At 44.3% G+C, this 23,220-nt stretch overlaps 2 protein-coding genes and 1 long non-coding RNA gene across 3 annotated transcripts; 2 read left to right on the forward strand and 1 right to left on the reverse strand.

Annotated features, from left to right (window-relative positions):
* The first annotated feature begins 289 nt into the window (after window positions 1-289).
* Window positions 290-4,659, forward strand: PSPH (phosphoserine phosphatase). Its single transcript, XM_005525823.3, has 5 exons — window positions 290-554; window positions 1,182-1,316; window positions 2,737-2,882; window positions 3,596-3,744; window positions 4,473-4,659. Exons 1-5 carry the CDS (start codon window positions 334-336, stop codon window positions 4,581-4,583), a joined length of 762 nt encoding a protein of 253 aa, XP_005525880.3. The 5' UTR covers window positions 290-333; the 3' UTR covers window positions 4,584-4,659.
* Window positions 4,660-8,421: 3,762 nt separating this feature from the next.
* On the reverse strand, window positions 8,422-21,887 carry NIPSNAP2 (nipsnap homolog 2). The gene is made up of 10 exons (XM_005525825.2): window positions 21,771-21,887; window positions 18,090-18,229; window positions 17,962-18,007; window positions 15,188-15,282; window positions 13,274-13,344; window positions 12,799-12,939; window positions 12,376-12,407; window positions 11,120-11,214; window positions 10,244-10,327; window positions 8,422-9,539 (listed from the first exon to the last, which is right to left on the reverse strand). The coding sequence occupies exons 1-10, from the start codon at window positions 21,854-21,856 to the stop codon at window positions 9,475-9,477; spliced, it is 855 nt and encodes a 284-aa protein (XP_005525882.1). The 5' UTR covers window positions 21,857-21,887; the 3' UTR covers window positions 8,422-9,474.
* Window positions 10,336-20,201, forward strand: LOC106628332 (uncharacterized). The gene is made up of 3 exons (XR_001331654.2): window positions 10,336-10,517; window positions 15,396-15,464; window positions 18,974-20,201. It is a non-coding gene; the product is annotated as an uncharacterized LOC106628332 (long non-coding RNA).
* Window positions 21,888-23,220: the final 1,333 nt, after the last annotated feature.

A 23,220-nucleotide genomic window follows, 5' to 3' on the forward strand; every position in this document is an offset into this window, starting at 1 on the left:
CCCCAGCCTGGGAGAGATGAGCAATCAAGACCCCCCTGAGACAAACCAGAGCCCTGCAATCCCACACAGCACTTGGCAGCCTGGTGCCTCAGCCAATGCCAAGGATTACAACCTTGAACCCACGAACATCGATGGGCTGAGGCAGCAGGGAGCAAATCAGCAGCAGCCCAGGGCTCCACAGCCCACCTGGAGCACGGGGTGACCATCAGTAGGCAGCAACAGGCGGGAGCAAATCAGCAGCTGAGCCAGACCTCCACCGCCATTCCGGCCGGGATAAAAGCCATGAGCGTGCTGTGCTCGGCCCTTCTCGCACGGACCAGAGCAGCAGCACCAATGGCTCAGGAAACAGTGCACTACTCTCACTCAGAGAAAGACTTCATCTTGTCCCCTCACAGTAAGAAGACTCCCAAAAGGATGGCGTCCCTGATGGAGCTGAAGGAGATCTTCCGCAGCGCCGACGCCGTGTGCTTCGACGTGGACAGCACCGTCATCAGGGAGGAGGGCATCGATGAGCTCGCCAAGTTCTGTGGGGTTGGGGATGCTGTGGCAGAGATGTACGTATGGCTGGGGAACTCACACAGAGCCTGGCAAAACTAGCCAGGGATGGGGTTAGTCTGTGATCAGGAATTTATCCTTTACAGTCATTTGACTCTGTTGTAGATTATTGCAGTTTATAAAGGGGTTGGGGTAACGAGTGGAGTTAATGCAGGATGAAGTAACTTGGTTTGGCAATTGTGAGGCCACCCAGCAAAACTATCCTGGCATAAATTCTCTAATGATAATTTTGATAGACTAAGAGCAGCTTTCATCAATTAACTTGGCTAAGCACAAGCACAGCACCAAACCCTGCTGTGAATGAGGAAACCTTACCATGAGGTGGAGGAGCGGGTACAGCGCTCCCAACCCATCGCTGAGGCCGAGCCTGGGAAAAGCACAAGCTGAAGCTGTTAGCAAAAGCTTTGTTAGATTCAGCTCAGGAATATGGTCCCAGAATGGCATCACAGAGGGAATGGAGCCATCCTCCTTTGCTCCATTTTTCTCCCATCCTGGAGATCTTCTAACAGTGGACACCACCAATCTTTGGATTCAGTGTAACCTCTCTTACCTGGTTCTGTGTCACTCCATTGCTGGGAGAAGGCTCAGTTGGTGCAGTGTCCCTGATTTGGTTTTTTGTCCCCCAGGACCCGCAGAGCCATGGGTGGCACTGTGACATTCAAGGCAGCTCTCACAGCACGGTTAGGTCTCATCCGGCCCTCCTATGAACAAGTGCAGAAATTAATATCTGACAACCCACCTCAGCTAACTCCAGGAATAAGGTAAGAAGAATTAATTTTTTTTAAAGTATTCAGGAAGCAGATGGAATAAATAAACCAAACTCTGTGTCATCAGTGATGCTGGTTTGTCTTGCCTTCCTGCTCCATCTCCATGCTGGGCGTGTACAGAGCTTGGATCAGGAGCCTGACTCCATGGCAAGTGCTTAAGCATCCATGGAAAAAGAAAAGACTCTTAGATATTAGCTGGCATCTTGGCTGCCAAGCCCAAACCCTGGCTTGAGGATTAAATGGGAAAGAATCTGTTCAACCACTGGTTTTTCAGGGGTGATGGGACTGGGAGGAGATTCAAAAGCTCCCTAAATTTGGTCTATTCTGTAACTGTTCCCTCTCTCTGACTCCTGAGTGCAGTCACACCCCTGGCTCAGTTTAGGGGATCCATTGCTCAGAGCTACCCATTCTGAAGTCCCTAAAAACATTAAAATACTCATTAAGCAAACACACATAAATATGTGTATTCATTTGTCCTGAGGTTTGGAATGAACATGAACTATTTAAACTGAAAAGCTCTGGGGATTCTTTCCCTATTTAAATTTGTATTGAAAATAATTTCTTTACTACAAAATTGGACCATAGCTTCAAGTGTAAAATATTTTTAGCACATAAAAGGAGTTTTAGATGATCCTGTGCTTGTATTTTATCTTTTTTCTGTAGAAGACAGCTAGAGGTAACTATAGAGAGAACATAGTTTCCTTGTTCATTGATTTTCACCTGATTTTCCTTTTGAGTCCTTCCCCTTTCTTCCTCCTTTTCTCTGTCCTGCTTTAAGCCTCTGCTTTGCTTTTCAGTCTTTAGTGTTTTTGCTGTTCCTGCTACCCCTTCCCCTGCTCCCCTTGCTGCAGGTTGGTCTTCCTGCCTTCAGAGCCAAATCTCTGAAACTTTTCACTGCCTTCAGGTCCTGCTGACATGCACTGGGGTCACACACTTCATCTTTGGATTCCTTTTCTGTAGCTGGTGTCCTCTTCTAAAGATGGCATCAATGTCCAGCATCTGGTGAACCAACTCCAAGATGGAAAACATTTGCACTTGGCACTTTTCAGCCCACTTGGCATCTTGGAGCAGTGTTTTTATCTCATTCCCTGCTTTTTGCTGCATTCCAGATTCATTTTCTTGCCATTGTTTTCACTCCAGGAAAAAATTTGAACACGATCTGCTCTCACTTGTTCAAGGGAACTATTGTGAAAGTAGAAAGAAAACAGTTTTAGGGAGTTCTTGTTGTTGAGGAATGAAATGATGGTTTTGTCCAGCTCTTTCCAGCCAGGTGTGTGCACAAAGGGAAACAGGGAAAAGCTTTGGGCAGCAGAGATGGATGGAGCTGGAAAGCAGCACACACCCAAATGAGGCTGGAATAGCACCAAGCTGGTTTAGGAAGGATTCATTTGACCTTTGTGCTGTCTCTTCTCAGGGAGCTGGTGAGCAGACTCCACCAGCGAGGGGTTCAGGTGTTCTTGGTCTCCGGGGGGTTTCAGAGCATTGTGGAACACGTGGCCTTGCAGCTGAACATTCCCACAGCAAACGTCTTTGCCAACAGGCTCAAGTTTTACTTCAACGGTGAGAGTCCCCTCAAATCTCCCTTCTCTGCTCATTAATGGCACTTTTCTGATCCAGCTGTCAGATACTGGGCTGCAGGCACTGTCCTGTTACCAATCCACCTAACTCCATGGAGGAAAATTACAAAACCTTACCAAAACCCAGCTCAATGTAAGAAACAGAGCTGCTGTTACTTTTTAATTGCAAGCTGTGCCAAAGGTAAAACTTGTCACAGCTGCTGAGAGCAGAGTTTGGTTTTCTGCTGCTCCTTCAAGTGAAAAAGCTCCTTACCTGAGCTGCTCTAACAAACCTCCCTTTCAGTGGCTTTGGGGCCAGCAGCAGAGCTGCTCTGGATTTTAAGCCAGAGTTCCCCAGCAGAGCTTTAAGAGCTAAGAGTAAGTACTGAGAGGTCTAACAGCGGTAGGTACTGAGTTACTCAGGGTTTCCTACACTGCATCATCCTGGGTGCTGCCTTTGGGATGTTCACACCACAGCTGCTGGGAATGGATTGGGAGCACTGCCCACACAGGTCTCTGTTTTTCTCTGAAAATCCCCTCACTGAAGACTTGGCTGAAACCCCAGTCTTAAACTTACCTTGGAATTATTTATTTGGGATGCTGATGCTGGGAGTTTTACAGGACTGCATGCAGTGAAGTCAAGACCACAGGCAGAGGTGTTCCTTCATTTACAAGAAAATACCTGTATTTCCAACTTGTCCTTCCACTGTTTTCTAGGAGAATATGCAGGATTTGATGAAACACAACCAACAGCTGAATCAGGGGGGAAAGGGAAGGTTATCACTCATCTCAAAGAACAGTTCCATTTCAAGAAAGTGGTTATGATTGGAGATGGAGCTACAGATATGGAAGCCTGCCCCCCTGGAGTGAGTATTAGAGAAATCCTGAATTCCTTCTGAGCAAATCCTTGGGGGGAAAAAGAAGAGCAAGGTTTGGATTCTTTAATAAAAAAGTTACCAGAAAGACAACTTTTATAAATGGTCATGTCCCAGGGAGAGATTTTAATTGCATCTCCCCTTCAGCTCCTTTCCCCACACAAAAGTCCCCCAACACCCCAAAGCAGCTCAGGATTTGTTTAATGCTTCCCACCTCAAGGAAAAAAAAACAAAAAACAAACAACCAAAAAAAACCCACTGCAGTGGAAATTTTAAACCCTGCACTTTCACTGCAGGGGGTTTTGTGAGATGTAGAAATGATGATTGCTCTGGTTAATGATTGAGGACAGGGTTAAAGTTTGCTTTTGGTATCTCTCAGATGAGGTAAACAGAGGTAAGATAAACAGGAGAGGGGTAATTGTGGGATGCTCATGCATGAGCCAATGTTTACTTGCTCTTGAATTGCATCACATTTACATCAGATTCTCAGTAAAATCTCACATCTGGACAATCTGGAAGCTACAAGGCACTGAGAAAAAACCCACCAACCAAAATGCTGCAGAATTATTGTTAATAAACCTGAGAAATGAACATGAGAAGGAAAACGGGGCAGAGAGGAATACCGTGATTTTCATATCCAGTCTTGAAAGCAAACTTAATTACTGAGAACTCCATTCCTTCCAGGCAATAATCCATGTGCCCATTCCTTGTTTTTCCAGGATTGCTTCATTGGATTTGGAGGCAACGTAGTCAGAAAGCAAGTAAAGGAGAAAGCAAAATGGTACATCACCCACTTCGACGAATTGCTAAAGGAGCTGGAAGAGCGATAAATCCTCGTGTAAAATAATCTATTTAACACCTGTAAATCCATTATACAATGCCATTAAACATTTATTTGTTTGCAAACTTGTGGGCTGGAGCTTTTAATGATGCTGGGAGTTGGGGACCTTCCACTCTGGCTCGTGTGGCAAATGACACTGTTCTACTTAAATAGGTTGTAATGAAAATGGGTAAGATTTTTTATAAAGCTTTGCTATGGTGGAAGAAATAAATTGATTATTTACTTCCAAGTGAAGACCAAACAGAGAAAATAAGAAGCTAAAAATACCTTAAGGGATTATCTCCAGGTCAATATTGCATATCTGTTCTTTCATCAGTAATGCCTCTACTTATTTTGGGTGACAGAAAAAGAACAGGGCCACAAACAAGAACTTTGCTTAATAAATAATAATAGTAATAGTAATAATAACAATAACAGTAACAATAACAACAATAATAATAGTAATGTAATTCAGGCTACAGTTTGGCAGGTACCTTTCACTGCACAGAATCTCAGTAGCAGGTAATAAGTGAACAGGTAGAAAACATCACTAAATATCTCTGAGTTCATTAAAATTATGGCTACAGAGAACCTGAGGTGTCATCTGTTACATCAGTTACTCGACCTGTCTGAGGCAGGAGCTGCATGGAAATCTGAAACAGATCCAACGTTCATCCCTGGCCAAGAAACATTTTCTGCTGAGGGATAGAGTGGTTCCCATCCTTCATCAAAACACCCCAATCAAACTCCAAACTGCTGATTTTGGAAAGTGGTCCCAGTGTTTGTGGAATTGTTTTATGCATTTACCAACCCACCCCCATCAGCTGGAATGGGATGGGAGCAAATTCATCAACTTTTAAAGGAAATTCTGGGAAACTTCAGTCCCTTCCTCTGCCTCCAACACGGATTAACCCCCCTGAACCATGCCAGAGTTAAGCCTGACCTGTTCTAAGAACTCTGAGCTCCAGCTGATGGATCCTGGTTTTTTAAGGAGTCTCTTTAGTGTCTGATCCAAGAGAACACACTGGGTAAATGCTGACAAATCTCCTGAGTGTGTTTTTTGGTTTTTTGTGGGACTTTTCTTTCCCTGACTTGTAAGAATCTCACCTGTGAGGATGTGAAAAGCTTTACCCATGTTAAAATACATCACACCTGCCCCTCCTTCAATCCCCACAACACACAGGAGGAAGATGGGTAAATATGACATGATTTAGTATAAAAAAACTGAGTATCTGCAGAGGTTTTTATCTTCTAAGTGCTTACAAAGAGCCCCAGTACTTTTCTAGAAACTGAAGTCTGGCAATTCTCTTTCACCCCACCCCGTATTTCTGGATGGAACAGAAACAAGAACACCTTGATTAAACCAAGGTGCCACGAGACAGCTGCTGTCCAATAAAGCACCACCAGAATTAAAGCAAATTCTGGTTCTGTTCATTCTGTGACATCACTGAGGAGGGGACAGGGGACAGAGGAGTTAACACAGCCCAGAGTGAGCTGTGCAGCCCTCAAATGTTTTTGGCTTGAAGTTACAACAGCGTTGAAATAGCAGAGAAGTAGAAGGGTTAAAAGAAAACAAACCCAGAACCAAACTTGTGATGCTTTTTGGAGCAAGGCAGACACGCAAGAGCCCTGGAGGGTCTGCAGAGACTTCAGCAAACCCCACAAAAACCAAACAGACAATGGCTGGCAGCACTCCCCACAACTCCTGGGAGTGTTAAAGATGGGCTCTTTGAAATTCTTCCTGAGCAAAGTCCCAGCCAGCTCCCAGGGCAGCTCCTGGACAATCCTGCTTTTGTTCAGGCAAGGCTGCACGAGCAGGGCACGTCTGAAGTGTTTCTGCTCCCACTGTTTCCCTGTGCAATCCCACAGCTTCCAAGTTAAGGAGTTTGTTTGCTGTTTTTTATGGAATTGAAAGGCCACAAAGGAAATAAATCTGACATGGAGCTGATCAGCTGGAGCTCCAGGCACTGGGACATGGCTCAGGGCTCTGCAATTCCCCCAGTGCCAACATCCCTGGGAGGGATGTTAACATTCACAGCAGGAGCTTCTGCCAGTCGGGGCACTATGGAAACGTGGGGCCATGCCAGGGATTTCACAACAGCTCTTTAGGTCGGACTGGCTTGGAAATAAAATGCCCCCCTCCCCTTCCACTGGGCAAATATTGAGGCTGACCTCTAGCCCAGGAGGATTGCTGAGCTCAGGGAGAGGCTCAGCTGTTTTGTCTGTGAAATAGTGGAAAATTCCCAGCAGGGAATAAAGCGGGCTGAGGAAAGTTTTGGTGTCACAGATTTGCCCGGACAGATCCCAGCACCAAGGGGCAAAGTCTGGGGAGCAGCACAGGTCACACAGGGAGCACCTGGGCTCCAGGTGGGTCTTCTGCCAATCAGCCTTCATGGAAAGCCTTTTAATGTGATTATTCAATGAGGGAGAGATGCTTAAAATTATATATTTGCATGAGGGACAGTTTGCAGCCTTCTCCAGGACAATTAAACCTGAGTTTTAATTGTGTCATTGCAGTGGAAGAAGAGTTGAGAGTTGCCAGAGGCCCTTCTAGGCACTGTCCCCCACTTTCCAAACTCTGGGAAGAGACTTCAGTTCTGAATCCAGAAGCCTTGCTGGAAGAAATGCTGAGGGATTGCTCATCTGAGGAAAACCTGAACTCAGCCATGGAATTAAGAGGGGAAAATCCCAACAGCATTCACAGAACCAGGGAAAACCAAGGTCAGGCAAAGGGAAGCCAGGGAAGATGGCATTACCCGTTTACACTGGAGTTCACATTGTTACCTGTGAGGAAAGGAACAGGAATTGTTTTATCTGCAGGCAGAAGAAGAGGAATGAATCTGTCCTGAGGACAGCCAGAGCATGAGCAGGAAGCTCAGAATGAGGGGAGGCACATCCACAACACATCAGGAATCGGGGGGAATTCAGAATTCCAGCGGGAATTCAAGATCCTGGGAGTGGGTTAGGGACCTGCACTCTGTGATGTCACCCCACAGGACACCCAGTTACTCCTCTGATTCCTTATTCTGGCAAAACTTTGTGGCCTTTGAACAACAAGAGCTGTGCCAGGCAGAATTTAATTCCTGGTGAAGGTAAAAAACATGGATTGCATCAGAACATGAAAAATCCTGTAGCTAAAAATGTTTTTTTCTGTTTGTCTCTGGCTGAGATTGCTGGATAAGAGTTACAAGGACAATTCCTCAGGGGAAAGAAATTTGGGAGGATGCTGGGAGAGATAAAAAGGTCTGGAAGGTGATATTGGCATCCCTTTTTTCCTCCTGCAACTGAAAAGTAGCCCCAAAAGTCTGGAAAAATGTCAGCCCCGGGTGATATCTCTGCTCAGGGCTGATTTACAAGAAGGATCAGCTCAAATAATTTCCTTGGCCCACTGAGCAACTTAAAGCTGACAGAGCACAGAATCTGACTCCGTAAAATCCCATCATCACCTGACAGCAGGAGGAAAATATAAAACCAGACAAGAACCAGGTCAAATATTGACTTTGTTCAAGAGGAAATTCAAGGGGAGGCACGAGTGCTGTGCATTTCATATAAGTAGGAAAGAAATCACACCCGAAAAATGAAGCATGAATCTGTGGAGAATAATCCAAAGTGTTCTGTATTTATCACCACAGCACTCAGCACCTCTAGAACACTCAGCAAAATGGGATGTGATGGAGAGATGATAAATTCACTTTAGAGAAGGACAACAGAAAATGAGAAACGCTGTCCCTGACCCAGAGAAGTGATATTGGTTAATTAAGCTGAAATATTCTAAATTTTCCATACTAAACACCGCAAGAGAAGAGAAAACACAAGAGGTGCAATACATAGGAGATGCCAGCAAAAAGTGAAAATTAAAAGGCTTTTATTGACTGATATGTTCTTCCTGAAAACTTCTTGAAATGTACAAACTGGACATTCAGAACTGATTTGTACATTCAGTTATGTTACACTGATTCTTGGAGCCACTTGAGAGAGAGAGAGAGAATATTATTGTCACTTACAGGATGTTCACATCGTTGCAGACACCAAAAAGTGTGGATACATTCTAGCCTAAAAGTGAAACCAAAACAGAACTGGACACCATGGTACACGGAAATGCCGACCCCAGCTTCACACACCAACCCAGCCACGGGGACTGTAGCCCCCCCTCCGAGCCTGAACCTGCAGTGCTTATTAAATTCAACCCCTTTTCCCAGATTTTGGAGCTGTTTGGGGAGGGAAATGCTTTGGAGTGGATTGACTCCCTGCAGGGTGTTCAGGCAGTGTCTGTAGGGGAAGCGTGGCTCACCCTGCATGGGATTCATTCCGGGGGGAGGTTCCACACCAATGTGTGCTCAGAGACCCTGCAACGCCCCTTTCTGTCCAAAATCCATCCCCTGCCACACAGGATTATCCCAAATTAATGACTGCCTGCTTTGGGAATGGAGATTTGCTGATTTCAGGCCTGCTCCACCAGCCAGGGGTGATTTCACAGCAATCCCAGAGCCGCTCGTTTCACAATTTGAAATGAAATTCTCATTTCTCCAGAGCTCCTCCTTTCACTCCCACGTTTGTTTTGGAAAGCTGCAGTCATTAAATGCTCACAGCAATGCTGTTCCTGAGCTCTGGGCAGTGCCTGTGGGAGCAGGAGACTGCAAATCCTTCAGGTCACACATTACCTGGGGACCTGGCCCACAGATCTGGACTTGTTTTCAACTCACCAACCTTTTAATCACAGTTCTGTAGGTATTTTTTTCCCTCCCCCAAGAGCAGAAGGTCGTGGGTTCTGAAGAAAAGAGGTCTCTTTTATAAGCTCAATACAGTACTTTTATATTTCAGACTATGATATACAGTGTATACCATAAATTAAGACAAATACTTGTCACTTCATCTATGTAGGCACAAGAAAATCAGTGACTTTACTGAAGTGGAGAGATCTTCAAGGGTATCATGATTCTGGACTCCATCTCCTGAATAAGGGGCACTGAAAGAAATGGAGAGAGGTTTTAATTTCACTGACAGAGTTCACCACATTCTGTAATCATCCCTCTAGCACAGTAGTTTTGGGAAAAAATGATTTTAGTATCATCTCTCTGCTGGTTTGAAGACAAATATTTCCATTCTTTTCACCAAAATGGAAGTGATCCTACATTTTTCTGGTGTAACTTCCTTTGAAATGTGCCCTATGGAACCCAAATCTGACATGCTTGGCACACTTCTGGGAGTTTTGTTGTGACAGCTTTCTTTGATCTCGGAGATCTCCTGGCTTTTCATTCCAAAGTCTAAATTCCCTTTTCCCAGCAATGCATTTAACAAGGCTCCTGTATTTCATGAAATATTCGAAGTAACCATTTAATAGAAAGGTAAATTTCACTCCTGGCTCCCTAAATCTTTGGACAAGCATTTACAGAAATATGTTCTTCCACAGAAGTGCTGCTATAAAAATTCAGTATTAATGCAGCAATTTTTTTAGCACTTGGGCAACTTTTCCACGTACAACCAGTTGCAAAATTCACTTTACAGCTCAATGCAATGTCCCTCTGCTCCTCTATAGCCTAAAAACTGACACAGACACACATTTCCCACTGAGGTACAAAACTTTTTCTCCAAGTGGGATGTGCTGAGGAGCAGAGAGGGTGGCCCAGCCCAAAGTCTGCCCCCAGCATTCCAGAGAAGTTAATGGGTTACCTGTGTAATAAACCAGTTCATCCCAGCCAGGTTTGTGCCACGCTGCATTCCTTATATCTTCCCTGGTTTGCAGGTCTTTGTAAGCTGGGAAAACAAGCACAAAGTGACTCTTTTCCCTTCTGCACAGGCAGGGATCCCTTAAAAGAACTCCAAGGAAGAATCAGGAGGCTGGGAACAGCGGGAAGGAGGAAAATCAGGAGTTCTCTGCCAGAAGGAAAAGCTGCCAGAGCAGCAGGAACAGGAGTTGGGGAAGAGAGAGAATGCCTGGGCACAGGTAAGATAAAGCAGGGGCACAGCTCTACACAAGGGCTGCCAGACTGCTGAAATAGAACATTCTGGATTGTTGGGATCTGAAGAAAAAACTGAGTAATTTCTAAGAAATTATTGTTTTTCAAGTTGAAACAATAGGAAGGTGTTTATGAATATGAATGCACAGAGAAAGCCAAAAAACCTCCACGCAGGAATGGAAATAAATGCCTGACTTTCCTTCCTGCAGGTGTGGTGAGTGTGAGGCTTGAAATAAAACTATAAAAAACTGATTTCAGCATCAGTTGGGACAGCAGGATTGTGGTTGTGGGACTGAGAGCAAAAAACACTGAGCTCCTAATGAGAAAAGGAAGGCAGAAACTGTGGGAGAAACAGAACAAAACCAGGAAATGTTCATTTCTTGTTCAGTGGAGAATAAATTTGCCTACACAAAAATAATTAAAAAAAAAAATCAACAAATTAAGAAATCAAAAAATTTAGGAGAACAAAGAAACTTTAAACCCCAACTTTTAAGACATTTCCTTTGCCTTTTGTAAAAATATTTCCTCCTGGGCAAAATGACTGGGCTGATTCAGTGGGAGAAAAAAAAATAAGAGAACAGGAATTTACCCCAAAGGTGATGGACCATGTAGAGCTGTCCAATCTGGGAGAAAAATCCCCCAACTGCTTCATTACTGTCCTGTCGGAACCGAATTGCACGAGCCCTGCAGAGGAGCAAAGAGACATCAGAGCCTGCACATCTGGGCAGGAAAGCAGGGAAAATGGGGAGGAAAACAGAGTGGAAGGGGAGTTGGGATGTTAAAAGTGCATTTTCTGCACACTTCAGCAATTAAAAGTATGAAAAAAGCTGCACCATGCTTGTTTCCAGCACTAAATAATTAAGATTTACCTCTGTGTCTTGTTAGGATGCACTAAAATTAGAGGCTACATTTTAACTAAACTTTGTATTAATCACTTTTTCAACCAAATTCAGGATAAAGATAATTGCTGGAACAGTGTAAAGTGGCATTTTTATAGCAGGTTTTATAGCTAAATCCTTAAGTTTTAGTCATGTCAGTTTTGCCACATTAATTTTCCACAGGTTTTATGATAGTGGAATACAACTTTTTATTCATGCTGACCTTTGCATAAATTAAGATAAATATTTCTCTTGTTGTATCTTATAAAACAGATTTTCTACCCATAGAGCTGTGCCTATTTTATTAAAATATATATATATATATATAAATTAAATTTGTTCAAATAACTGCAACTGAGAAAATTATATCTAAAATTACAAGTCTGAAAATCTAAGTCCTCACCTTCGTCCAAATTATTGAAAATACTCCAAACTGTTTAACTATCAACCACTAGAATTGCAAGGACAGCAAATGTAAATTGGAATAAGCTTACACTGGTTAAAAATAAGACACAGCCAAGAGCATATAATCAATAGAAAACTGTCTCAAATACTTCTAACCCATACATTAAAATACAAATGTGCTGCTCAGCAGCTTTTCAAGATGCAACTTGACTTTGAAAGCTTAAAGAGCCAAGATTTAAACTGAATGTGGTCTTGGGAAAGATGAACCAAGTCTCCCAGAAGAAATGTCACTCTTCCCAAGCAGCTTTCTGCTGAAAATCCAGTTTTTTTGCAGCAAGCTGAAAGGGTTCTGGGAAGCAAAGCCAAACCACAGAGGGTTTTTTGTACATAAAATTCATTTTTTTCCCCTCAGAGGGTCACAGGACAGTCTGCTCAGAGGTGTAAGTGCAGCAGCAGCCCCTGAACTGGGGTTTGGTGCTTTTGGGGCCACCCTGGCACCTCCTGTCCTGCTTTTCCTGCACCTCTTAACCAGGAGCACCCCAGGGCTGAAGGCAACACTTACCAGTAATTGCCCCATTCAATCATTGTTCCAGGCTGCAAAACAAAACACACTGTTAAAGCTGCAGCTTAAAAAAAAAAACAAAACTACAATTTTCACATTGTTTCTGTATGGAAACCAGCCTGTATTACGGCAATCCCTTCCTCTGAGTGATAAGAATATTAAAATAATCTCTAATTGCTCTTTTTACCACCTCTGAGGCATCCCTCAAAGCAAGCACAGGGTTCCAGCCCTGCAGACATCAGGATCCTGTTGGAGCCTGCCTTCACCTCAGACCCCACACTCTGAGAGCAGCCCTGACTCAGGAGTCAGCTTGGACAAAAAGCAGATTTTTCACACAAGCTCCGTGTGCCATAAAAAAACCTATGAAGGTTTTAGGACAGCACAGAGCTTCAAAAATCAGATAGAAATAAACTCTGGACTTACTCTGAGTTGGTAGGATCTCAGTTCATAAATATTAGGGCCATCTCTGGGAACAGGTTCATTCCAGAAGCTGAACTCCAGCAGGAGCTGGTTCTTACGGGAGAGGAGCATGTTACCCCTCTCCTTACGGAATTCTGTGAATTCCTAAAAAATAATGTGGGAAATGGGTCAAGTTCTTCAAAAACAAACAGCAGGGCACCTATGATGGCTTAGATTGGGGTTTTTTAAATGCTATCAGGGTTGTGGGACAGTGAAATCCTGAAAGGAATCGGAATTCTCCCTGGTGAATCTGAGAATTCCAAGGATTTACACGTGAAGTATTCAGGAATTAAACCTGAATGTGACAATAAATCCTTTCTCAAAGAGATTTCTGGGCTTGTACAGGAAGGATGAGACACTTTGATATCTAAATCTGCATTTTTTATTTGCTCTGCCTGTTCTTTGCTCTCTCCTGAGTAACAAAATCAGTATTTTTTACCTTATTTTGACGAAGTTTGCTCATGACCTCATTGAGAGCTGGGTAACCTCCCTCATATCTCCACAAATGAACTGAAACAGAGAAAAATTCAGTTTTTTCAGGGATGTCCCAGACCAGTGGTAAACCTTATGAAAAAATCATACTATAAAATGCTCTTCACACTACAAAATTACACAAAAATAGAAACCAGGCAGCGGGTTTGAAAATAGATTTTCATTAATGAAAGCACTACACACTGGAATATTTTAGGGATAATGGAATCATCTGCTTTTTGAAAGGGGTTCTCTTGGAAAATTTTGCAATTTACTCTGAGGGTAACAGGGGGATTTCTGAAATGACTTTTTTTGTTGCTGTGCTAGAAAAATGTGATGACTTGTCATGACTGTTACTGAAATTAATATTTAGCTGAAGAGGATGATTTAGTTCCAAAAACCTGCTTTATACCAATTTCATCTAAGAACAGTAGAGGGGCAGATTTTCAGTTCAGTAAATTACTCCAGCACAAAAGCAAGACACTTTCTGTAGGACATGAAAAACAATGCAAATGCTATTTCTGAGCTCAACATTAATAAAAGCAGAAGAAAAGTGAACATTTGCTATTTTGCTCCATAAAAACAATTCCAGGATCTATCTCTGTATCTAATTTTTTTTTTCAAAGCATTCCCTCTTTAATAAATCAGAATAAACCCCTATAATAAATCACAGAAAGATGTATTTACAAGCATTTAGTATAGTGAGGCGATCATTTCACCTCACAGGAAAATAAAAGGTATTTTTTCCCCTTTTAAGGAGCTCTGTGCCTTTTCCAAGAGAACAAACGAGGCTGAAGGGAGGAACTTCCCTGTGAGAGCAGATCTCTGCTCCTGCTGCCTCACCCCCAGGGCAGATTTGATGGATCCACCTGATATTAACTCAGCACTGAGCAAGTCAAACCCCACAATCTGCTTTATTCCAGTGTTGCAAGAACATTTCCAAGGCAGGCTGGGGATGCAGTGACAGATCCAGCCTGTGTTAATCTGTTCCAAAAGCAGCCACTGGGACTTGCCTGAGGAATTCCCATTTCAATTGTCCTCATTCCCCAATTCCCCTTTAACTTCCAGGGTTGGCTCTCAGACATTGTCTGGTTCATCTGCTGTTAATTCCCTGCATTTGTTCAGTGTCAATATTGCAATATGCTGGCAGTGGAGGGAGCATTTATGTGTGCAGGAGTTTATTTTTTTAATTAGGAAGCCACAGCACCGATCCTGGCACAGCTCTCACAGAACCTCTATGGATTTGGATCTGTGGCTTCCCACTCCTTCCAATTCCCAGGGCATTTTTCAGGTTTTCTCTCTACACTGGGCTCTTTGGAGTTACCTCTGTAGCAGCTCTTCAGTCATGTCTAGTTCCAGTTTGTTTTCATAGTTAGGCAGTATCCTTGTATGAACATGAACAGAAAGATTTTTACTTTCCCCCAGTAAAGTTTAATGTTAAGTTTACAATGCAGATGGGTTGGAATGATTTGCAATTCATTATCATACAGCAATTACAGTGTGAAAGGCTGAGCAAAGCTTTTACACTGCCCAAGAAGGGACAGACTGGCTTTGCAAGAGCTACCCCTAAATATTCAGGAGCTGTGCCCATAGGACTGTATTTTACAAATATATCCCCAAAACCTGTTAATCTGAACAACCATCACCACCTGGAAAACATGAAAAAATACATCAACAACGAGACAAAACTGAAGGAATGAAGGCTCTGCTGTCCAACCCAGCACAACAAAAGCAAGCAGTGCACATTTAAGACAGCTGAGCAGTGATGCACACACCCCCTCACTGGACACATCAGGGGGTTTGGGTGCCAACAGAGATGATTTAAAAAGAAGAAACCTGCCAAGCACATGGGTTTACATTGGGTTGCACTTCTATCTCCTACCAGCCTGATCTTGCTCTCCGTACCACGTGTTCCAAGTCCCCACCAGAGCACAAGGGTAGTGTTTTTCTTCATGAATCTTTGGCAGCACCTCTTGACTTGAAAACAAGGAACACACAGACACTGGGTTGCATTGCCTTCAGGGAGGCCACAGTTGATAAATGTATAACACAGCATCATGCTAGGAACATTCACAAGCTTTATTTTGCAGAGGAGAAAGCTGAAATACCAAATTCTGCTATGCAGGGGGAAGGTGGCAACACCCCCACAGAGAATTCAGGTGAGTGTTACCAGTTTGTTAGAAATCTATAATAAAGTATTCCTTGGATGCAATAAATTAGGTGTATCTAAATAATTATTTCTATCCAAAAGGTTATCCAACACATCAAGAACACAAATATTAGGATATCTCACTGAAAACTCAGTCTACATGGGTGATTTACTTGAGGGAAAGTTTTTCTTGGCTTGAGGAAAAGCTTTTCTTTGCTTGAGGAAAACTTTTTCTTTGCTTGAGGAAAAGCTCCCCTCAAAGAGGGGAGAATGCTCAGAAATATGAAAGCACACTTTTCTAAACCAGTTACAATTGCTGAGCTGAATGAATAACAGTAATCTGATAAATGAAATAATGGCTGTAGCTCAGAGTATTGCTTTTTGATTTCATTCAGGGCTCTTTGAGACAACTCACCCACTAATGAACAGGGGGACTGCCTTAAAAAAACCTCCAAGACAAAATTTCTGTCTGACTCTCCCCAGGATTTCTAACACTCTTTTAAACTTTAGAAGTGGCCCATATTAGATGAGGAAATTAAGTGTTACTGATTGCTGACTTGGCCAAGACAGCTTTCCCTGCACTGTGCCTTGATGAATAAGTCAATTAGTCTGGTTGAACTCTGCCTTTTCTATTTTTCCCTGAATAATTACCCTTCGTCCTCAGTTTGGCTCACAGGCAGTAAGTCTCTGCACAGTATCAAGGAATAAAAAGTAGGCTGGTCTGGGAGTCATTAGAGATGAGTTTTCCTCTGGATTCTGCCACTGACTTTCCAGACAACCTTGAGCAAATCTCATTACCAATTTGTACCTCGACATTTTCTCACTAGCCAGTGTAAATAATATGATAAAATGCCTCTACAAGGACACTCTCACGGATGTTTCACCACTAGTTCATTTTTGCAAAGCAGATTAAGATCCTGGAAAGGCAGCTTTGAAGAGGAATGGGAAATTATTGCATAATTCTACCACATACTGTTGCAAATTAGAAAAAAGAATGCCTACAGAACACCTCCTAAAAAAACCTGTCCTTAGTTCTTCAGAAGGGCTCCTTAACCACAGTGATTCGTGAAATATTCTTGTAATTATCTTCATTACATTATTTATTAATACCTGATGACTAATCCTCATTTTGATTTGATACAGAATTAACATGTTCATTTTTTTCTTTAGGCAGAGACAGGAGGGAAGTTCAGAGAGGCTTAATTTTGTTTATTACTTTATTCAAGTTGTCTCCTTGCCTGAAATACTTCAATTTGCTTTGGGAAGAATCAATCTAACCACAGATATTTTATCTGACTGCTGTCAGCAGTTTCTTTCTTTGCTGTTTGTCTCTTTCCTTGAAAACAGAAATTTCTGCTCTCACTCAACATTCAGGCAGCTCATGAATTACTGCAGAGAAGTGATTCCCTGTCTTGCATAATTGGACATGTTTATATTCAGCTTTTAAACAAGCTGGCTGAATGTTAATTGTCCTTTATTGTGTTATCTATTTTTTAAACAAAAAAAAGCTAAAAATACCTCGATTTAATGCTGTTCCAGTGGCTTTTTATGTTTCTCTAGCAGGAAAAACAGTTCTGGGTTATCCAGCCCAACACAGGGAGGGCACAGAGGTGACAGCTGAGGACATGAACTGGGAGCTGGGACTTCCTCCCCTCCCTCCAGCCCAGCTGCTGCGCTTACACTTCAAAGTTGGTTGCAGAAAGTTGTCATTATGCTGAGAATGTTTTTTATTGTCAGTGAGAAAAGCACTGCTGGGTGCAAGGCTCACTCCATCCCCAAATTTAAACACACAGTTCTTTCAGGGCTCCAGAGAGGGGATTGTGGAGGCAGAAAAGGAGTAGTATTTCTGCAGTTTTACCCTTAAAGCAGTCAATTTCAAATGTGAGTAATTCCTACATGCTCTAAAGCTGTCACTTTCTGGGAAAGCTGTCCCAGCACTGCTCCCTTTGGAGGGAATCACCCCAATGCAGAGACCCCATCCAAGGGCTTGTGTAACTCCTTGGCAGCAGCTCAGCAGCAGGACTTGTGCAGGGGGATAAAAATGAGCTGAGAGGAAATCAACCCCTGGGTTTTTAACGTCTCAAAGTTCTACCCGAGTTTAACACTGGTGTAGGTTTATTTACCAGTGATCTCTCTTTCCTTCCAGTGTGCAGACAAAAGCCATCCTCAACCTGGCAGCTGCAGTGGGAATGCCAACATTCCACCTTTCCCTGCAGGGATCAGGAACTTTAAGACCACTCAGGGAAGAGGGAGAGCTGCTCCAGCAAATGTCACCAAAGCTCTCACAACAGGGATCATCCTCAGCTGCAGCTTAGGAAATGACAATGCCAAGAGGGAAGTGGGGTGAACTGAGGACAGGACATTTTGCTTTCTCATAAAATCTATTTAATACCAAATCCTAAAAAAAGCAGATTTTTGTCACCTCCCCTCTACATAACTATGGTATCTGCCAATTTTCAGATCAAATCAACATGTCTAAAAGGTGAAAAGAGAACTCACACACTTACCAGAGCTTGTTGTAGGCTTCTAGACATTCAGGTTTGACATTGTGAACTGCAACAACAACAAGAGGGCCGTGAGGCAGGCAGGGACAGAGGGAAGGAGTGGTGCTGCTGAACACAAAGCCATCACTCACACTGGAGCTTGTAAAGGCTGCTGGTCTCTCGTTTGGCCAGGAGGTTGGAGTGGGCGTCTTTCCTGGGATCCACTTTGCGCACAAAGAGGGATTTTAACCAGCTGTCCTCGCGGGCGCTGCGGGCCGAGGAGCCCAATCCCCTGTGGGGAACAAGGACAGGCCACTGAGCCTCTGCAACTCCCAGCAGGCAGGCAAGGCAGCCACGGATTTAATGGAAATTATCCTATCACAACCTCCAGTTACACACTGCTGAAACTTCCCACAGAGCTTCTCCCAGTGAGGCAAAGGCAGCTCGTCCCCACTGAGATTTATTCATTTCACTAAATACACTTATCCACTTTATCCATGGTTATTCCCTGTGCAATGGCTGCTTCTGCTGCCTGTTTATACCACTTTTAACCCACTGTCTTTTAACCCAGAGCTGGGTCTGGCCTGGTGTAAACAGGAGTGAAAAAGAGCAAAAAACGTGCACAAGGAAAACTGCACAGTGTAAAAGGGAAAGGAACTGCCATCTGTTCCTGTGCTGTTTAAAGACAGCTGTACAAAAGGGAAAGGGAAATGTCTTTCAAGAGGAAAAATAGCACGAAAGACTAATTTGGGATAAAAAAATAAGAGTGGTAGGAAATAACCAGTGAGGAAATACTTCAATTCTGGATTCTGGCAATTGCATCAGGAAGGGACACCGAGCAGGCTCTCTGTACAACATCCATGTTTTCCTTGCCTCAAACACAAGGTTTTCACTGCCTTTTTTTATCTAATCTTTATTCAGCTTCTCCAAGTACACTTTTAAAATAGTGTCACCTCCCTTTACATGAGAGCATACAGACCAAGTGATAACTGTGGTTTTTAAGCCATGTGTTAAAGGAATTATTTGTCTTTTCCAGATGACCAGGACAAGATCTGATGCATTTAACTGCTCCACTACAATGTCTGACAAGCTCAAATGGTTTTGCTTCTTTCTCTTCTTTCAATTTGCTTTTGTTTTAATAGCCTCATCGTAGTCACAGTGAAAAAAATTAACTGTGTCACAAGCTTCTCCTGAAATACTAAAATATTAAATGTGGTACTTATACCACATATATTTACTTCTAAGCTGGAAATCTCAGCCTTTTCCTGCCTCAGATGTCAACTTTTCACCCTTAATTACTGCCTTGGGGATCCAGAACACAGCTGGACCTCCAGCCCAAAGCTTTCTTCCAGGGGAAAAAAACATGGAAAGAAAATCAATTTCCTTTGGGAAAATATCCCCCTGGACACACCTGTATTACACAAAAGCAATTTTTTTACAACAATCCACCTTTTAATCTTGGTGTCAGAAAAGAACATAATGACCTGGTTCTGCCCATGGCAGCAGGATGGAGGAGAGGGAAAATACTTCACAGCAGAGAAACAACAACCACAGCTGAGATGACCTTCAGCATGAAGAAATAATGTATAAATCTCTGTGTATTTATTGAAAACGGTGCTCTCCTTGCCCTGGGCGCACACACAAACTTGTGGCTGTGCTGGAAGCCAAGCAGCTATTCCTGAGGGCAGGCGTTTGAAGGGCATTCCATGATAAGGCTGCTGCTGGAGCAGAGCTTCCTCCGAGCTCAGAGCACAGGGTTAAACCCCACCTCAGAAATTCAAGTTTTGTTTAAAAAAGCTCCCTTGAATTAAACCCTCACTGGCTCCAGGAGTCAGAAGTCAAGCCCATTCCTGCAATACTCAGACCTGTAAACTCTCACTGTTCCCTCCCCTTTATTAAACAAAGTCAGCAAAGTAATATTTAGAAAACTCATCTATGAGGATCATTGTTTGCAGCAAACTTTGAAGAGGAAAGAGAGAAATAATCTTGATGCAATCACATTTTTTGTGAACTTCAGCAGCAGCAGAAGTAAGCTGGAGCTACAGAGATAACTCAGAAAAGCAAATTTCTTTGCTATTAAGAGAATCACATGACTTGAATGTTAAACTGCACCTAAAACTGGAGGTATGGCTAATTTTCAAAACAATGACATGAGTAATACTTTACATTTATGGAAAATCTTTTTCCCAGCAGCTGTAAAGCTCCTCAGGAGCACTGACTAAATCACAACTAAATATACACCTCATATAGAATAAAGGTAACAGGCTGAGTTTATTAAAGCAGATGTTCACTGCACCCAGACTGACATTCAAGGGCCTGATTTTTAATCAATATCCTAAAATACCATTGTCACCCCAGACTCTCACAAACCAAAAAGCCCTGAATTGATCACTGGTTCAATTATTTGGGCAATCTGTACCCAAAATTACTTCTGGAGGAGCAGGGACTGAATCCAGGTCTTTAAACAGCTGTGAGCATCAACTTATCTTTGGTAGCAAGTTCTCAACCTGCAAATATTAACTGTGGGCTTTGCTTTCTTGCTACAAAGGTTGGGCTCTGAACACAAAAGGCTAACACTGAATGGCTTGCTTAGATTAGATTTAAAATGTCAGGGAAAACACTTCTTTACACTTAGCTCCTGCTTTAGCACAAAATATAACCTGGGTGGGACATACCAAGTCAAGTATTTAGATTTTGTAGTAACCCAAACCTGCCTGGAAGTATAAGAAAAACAATTTGTCTGTCGTTTGACAGGTTTTGATCTGTGGTCTAAACAAAGTTTATTTGAAACTAAAATAACCCTGAAACATGCACGTAAAACCTCACAACATATTCCCTGCACAGTTGTTTGCAGGGATGCTTTTAGTCTTGCCTATTCTGAGGCTTGAGGCAGCAGCTTTCACTGCTTCAAAGAAAAGGAGGAAAATCTGTGTAGATCCATCCTAGCTTGGGAATTCCTGTGTTTCCATCGCCCTATGCCTTCTTCCTACACCTGAATGTGCCTAGGAGCTGTGTGTGTGTGTGTGCACCTCGGGCACCCCTGCACACAGAAATGCAAATCTCTGCACCCCAAAACTTGAGGGATGTGCCTCTCTGTGTGCCCTGGCACCGGGAGAGGGGTGCGGATCCCAGCTCCCATGGGAAGCATGCATGCCCCAGCCCTGACTCCCAGGGGGATTCTACGAGCAGCTGTGAACGGTGAAGGCAGGAAGATGTCGGGATGTGCAGTCACGCACCCCAGCGCTGGGGAAACACGGATTTTGGGCTGTGCCTCCTGACAGGAGCCGCTGCTGCCTGCGCACCCTGTTGCTCGGAGGAGTTGGGATCGGGAGCAGCTGCACGCCCTGATCCTGGAGGGATAGCCCGGTGCGCAGCATCCAGGTATTTCAATGCCAGGATTCCACGTGTGCGGCGCGGCTGGACACCCCGAAAGCCGTGGCTGTGGGGTGCCCGGTGCCGTGTGGGGGTGTCCATGCAGGGGTGGGGTCCGTGAGGGGATGAGGCGTCAGCGCAGGGAAGGGCTCTCGGTGCCCCCTCAGCCCGGGCACCGGCGGCCGCCTGGTCCCGGCGGCTCGGCCATCCTCCCACCCAGGGGCGGACTCGGAGGAGGGAAGGAAGGGGCCGGCCTTGCGGCCCGTGACCTTGAGGGACACGCCGCCGCCTCGCACTCCCCGCCCCAGGCCCGGCCGCTGCCCCGCGAGCGGGACGCCATTTCCAGCCCGGGAAGGGGACGCTCTGCGCGGCGGGGCGCCGGGTGGCTCGGGCGGCTCCGGCTCCTCGCGCGGCCTCCCCCGGCGGCCCCGTCCCCCCCGCCTCGCCCCCTCAGGGCTCACCTGAGGGCCAGCCCGGCGCCGGGCGGCAGGCGCGGCAGGGCGGGCGCTCCCGCCAGGCTCCCCCGCAGCAGCACTCGCGCCGCCATCTTGCTCCCGCCGCCTCCCTCCTGGGCCGGGGGCTGCGGCCACGCCCCCTGGCGGGCAGCGCCGCCTGCGCATGCGCGGCCGGGGGGGGCCCCCGGGACCCCCTCAGGGCCCTTCAGCTGAGGGGGGACCCCAGCCCCCGTTTGGGGGGACCAAGTGGGATTTAGGAGGATCCAGACCCGATTTGGGGACACCTACTCAGACGTACAAGGACCCCAGCCCTGGTTTGGGGGGACTCTGTAAAATTTAGCCTGGTTTGGGGGTGAGCCCAGCCCCGGTTTGGGGGATCTAGCTGCATTTAGGGGGTCCCCAGCCTGGTTTACCCAAGCTCTGGTTTGGGATTTAGCGAGCCCCCCAAGCCCCAGTCTGACCCAGTCAGATTTAAGGGAATCCCAGCCCTGGTTTTGGGGGACTCAGTTGGATTTAGGGGTCCCCCAGCCCCAGTTTTCTCCTGGTACATTTTGCACTCCCTGGCAGCTGAAGGGTTTTCCCCACACTCTGCTCTGCTGTACTCGGAGGTATTTTGGCTGAGGAGGTGTGTGCTGGCATCGAACCCTTAAATCACTTCAAATTAAGGATAAAGTGCTAATTAGGATAATAATTAAAGGGCAGTTCTAAAAGCAACAACCCAATAAACACAGCAGTCAATGACTAATCCTTATCATTCCATGTAACACCTATAACGATTCTATCTTGGCCTTATAAACTTTCCCTTCCCGTTTTATGAGTTTTCTATCAGCACTCTCTGAGACTAATCCAGAAGATAACACACATGATGTGCTTTAACATCACAAAAGTACAATCTTTGTACTTGAAAACAATTTAACCTACAATTGCCATCATTCTATTAAATAACACAGCCTGATCTGTAATTTGGTCTTAGTGACATTTTGATCTGACAGCATGGCAAGATCTTGAGCAACCCTCCCAAAGCCTACACTGGAAAAATTATAACCTTCTGTGATGAATCAATCTTTCTTATGGAAAAAAAAAAATGGCACTTTTTCAGCTACTCAAGGGAAATTACAAGATAGAGAAGAAAATATTCACTCTCCTAATTAGATGTAGATGCAACCTATTAAGCAAACAGGAAACTTTTTCTATTTTTTTAAATTATCTAGTTGTTAGAAAACTAACCCCATATATTGAAGGTCAAGTTCTGCTTGGATACAACTTCTGTGCATTTCCTACAGCCCAGGGCCAAAACCTACCCCGTATCCAAGTTCTCCCAATCTCTGCTTGGATGAAGTTTCACATTTTAAATTCACCTGGGCAGGAGTCAGAGCTCAGGTTTTTCCTTTCCTTTGATCAGACAGCTCTAGTTCCTGAGGAATTTACATAAACCTAAACCTTTGCCGCAAACAAC

The sequence above is a fragment of the Pseudopodoces humilis genome, chromosome 23 (genome assembly GCF_049639895.1).
Source record: "Pseudopodoces humilis isolate 2021_Gansu_Grassland_sample_001 chromosome 23, ASM4963989v1, whole genome shotgun sequence".
Taxonomy (NCBI): domain Eukaryota; kingdom Metazoa; phylum Chordata; class Aves; order Passeriformes; family Paridae; genus Pseudopodoces; species Pseudopodoces humilis.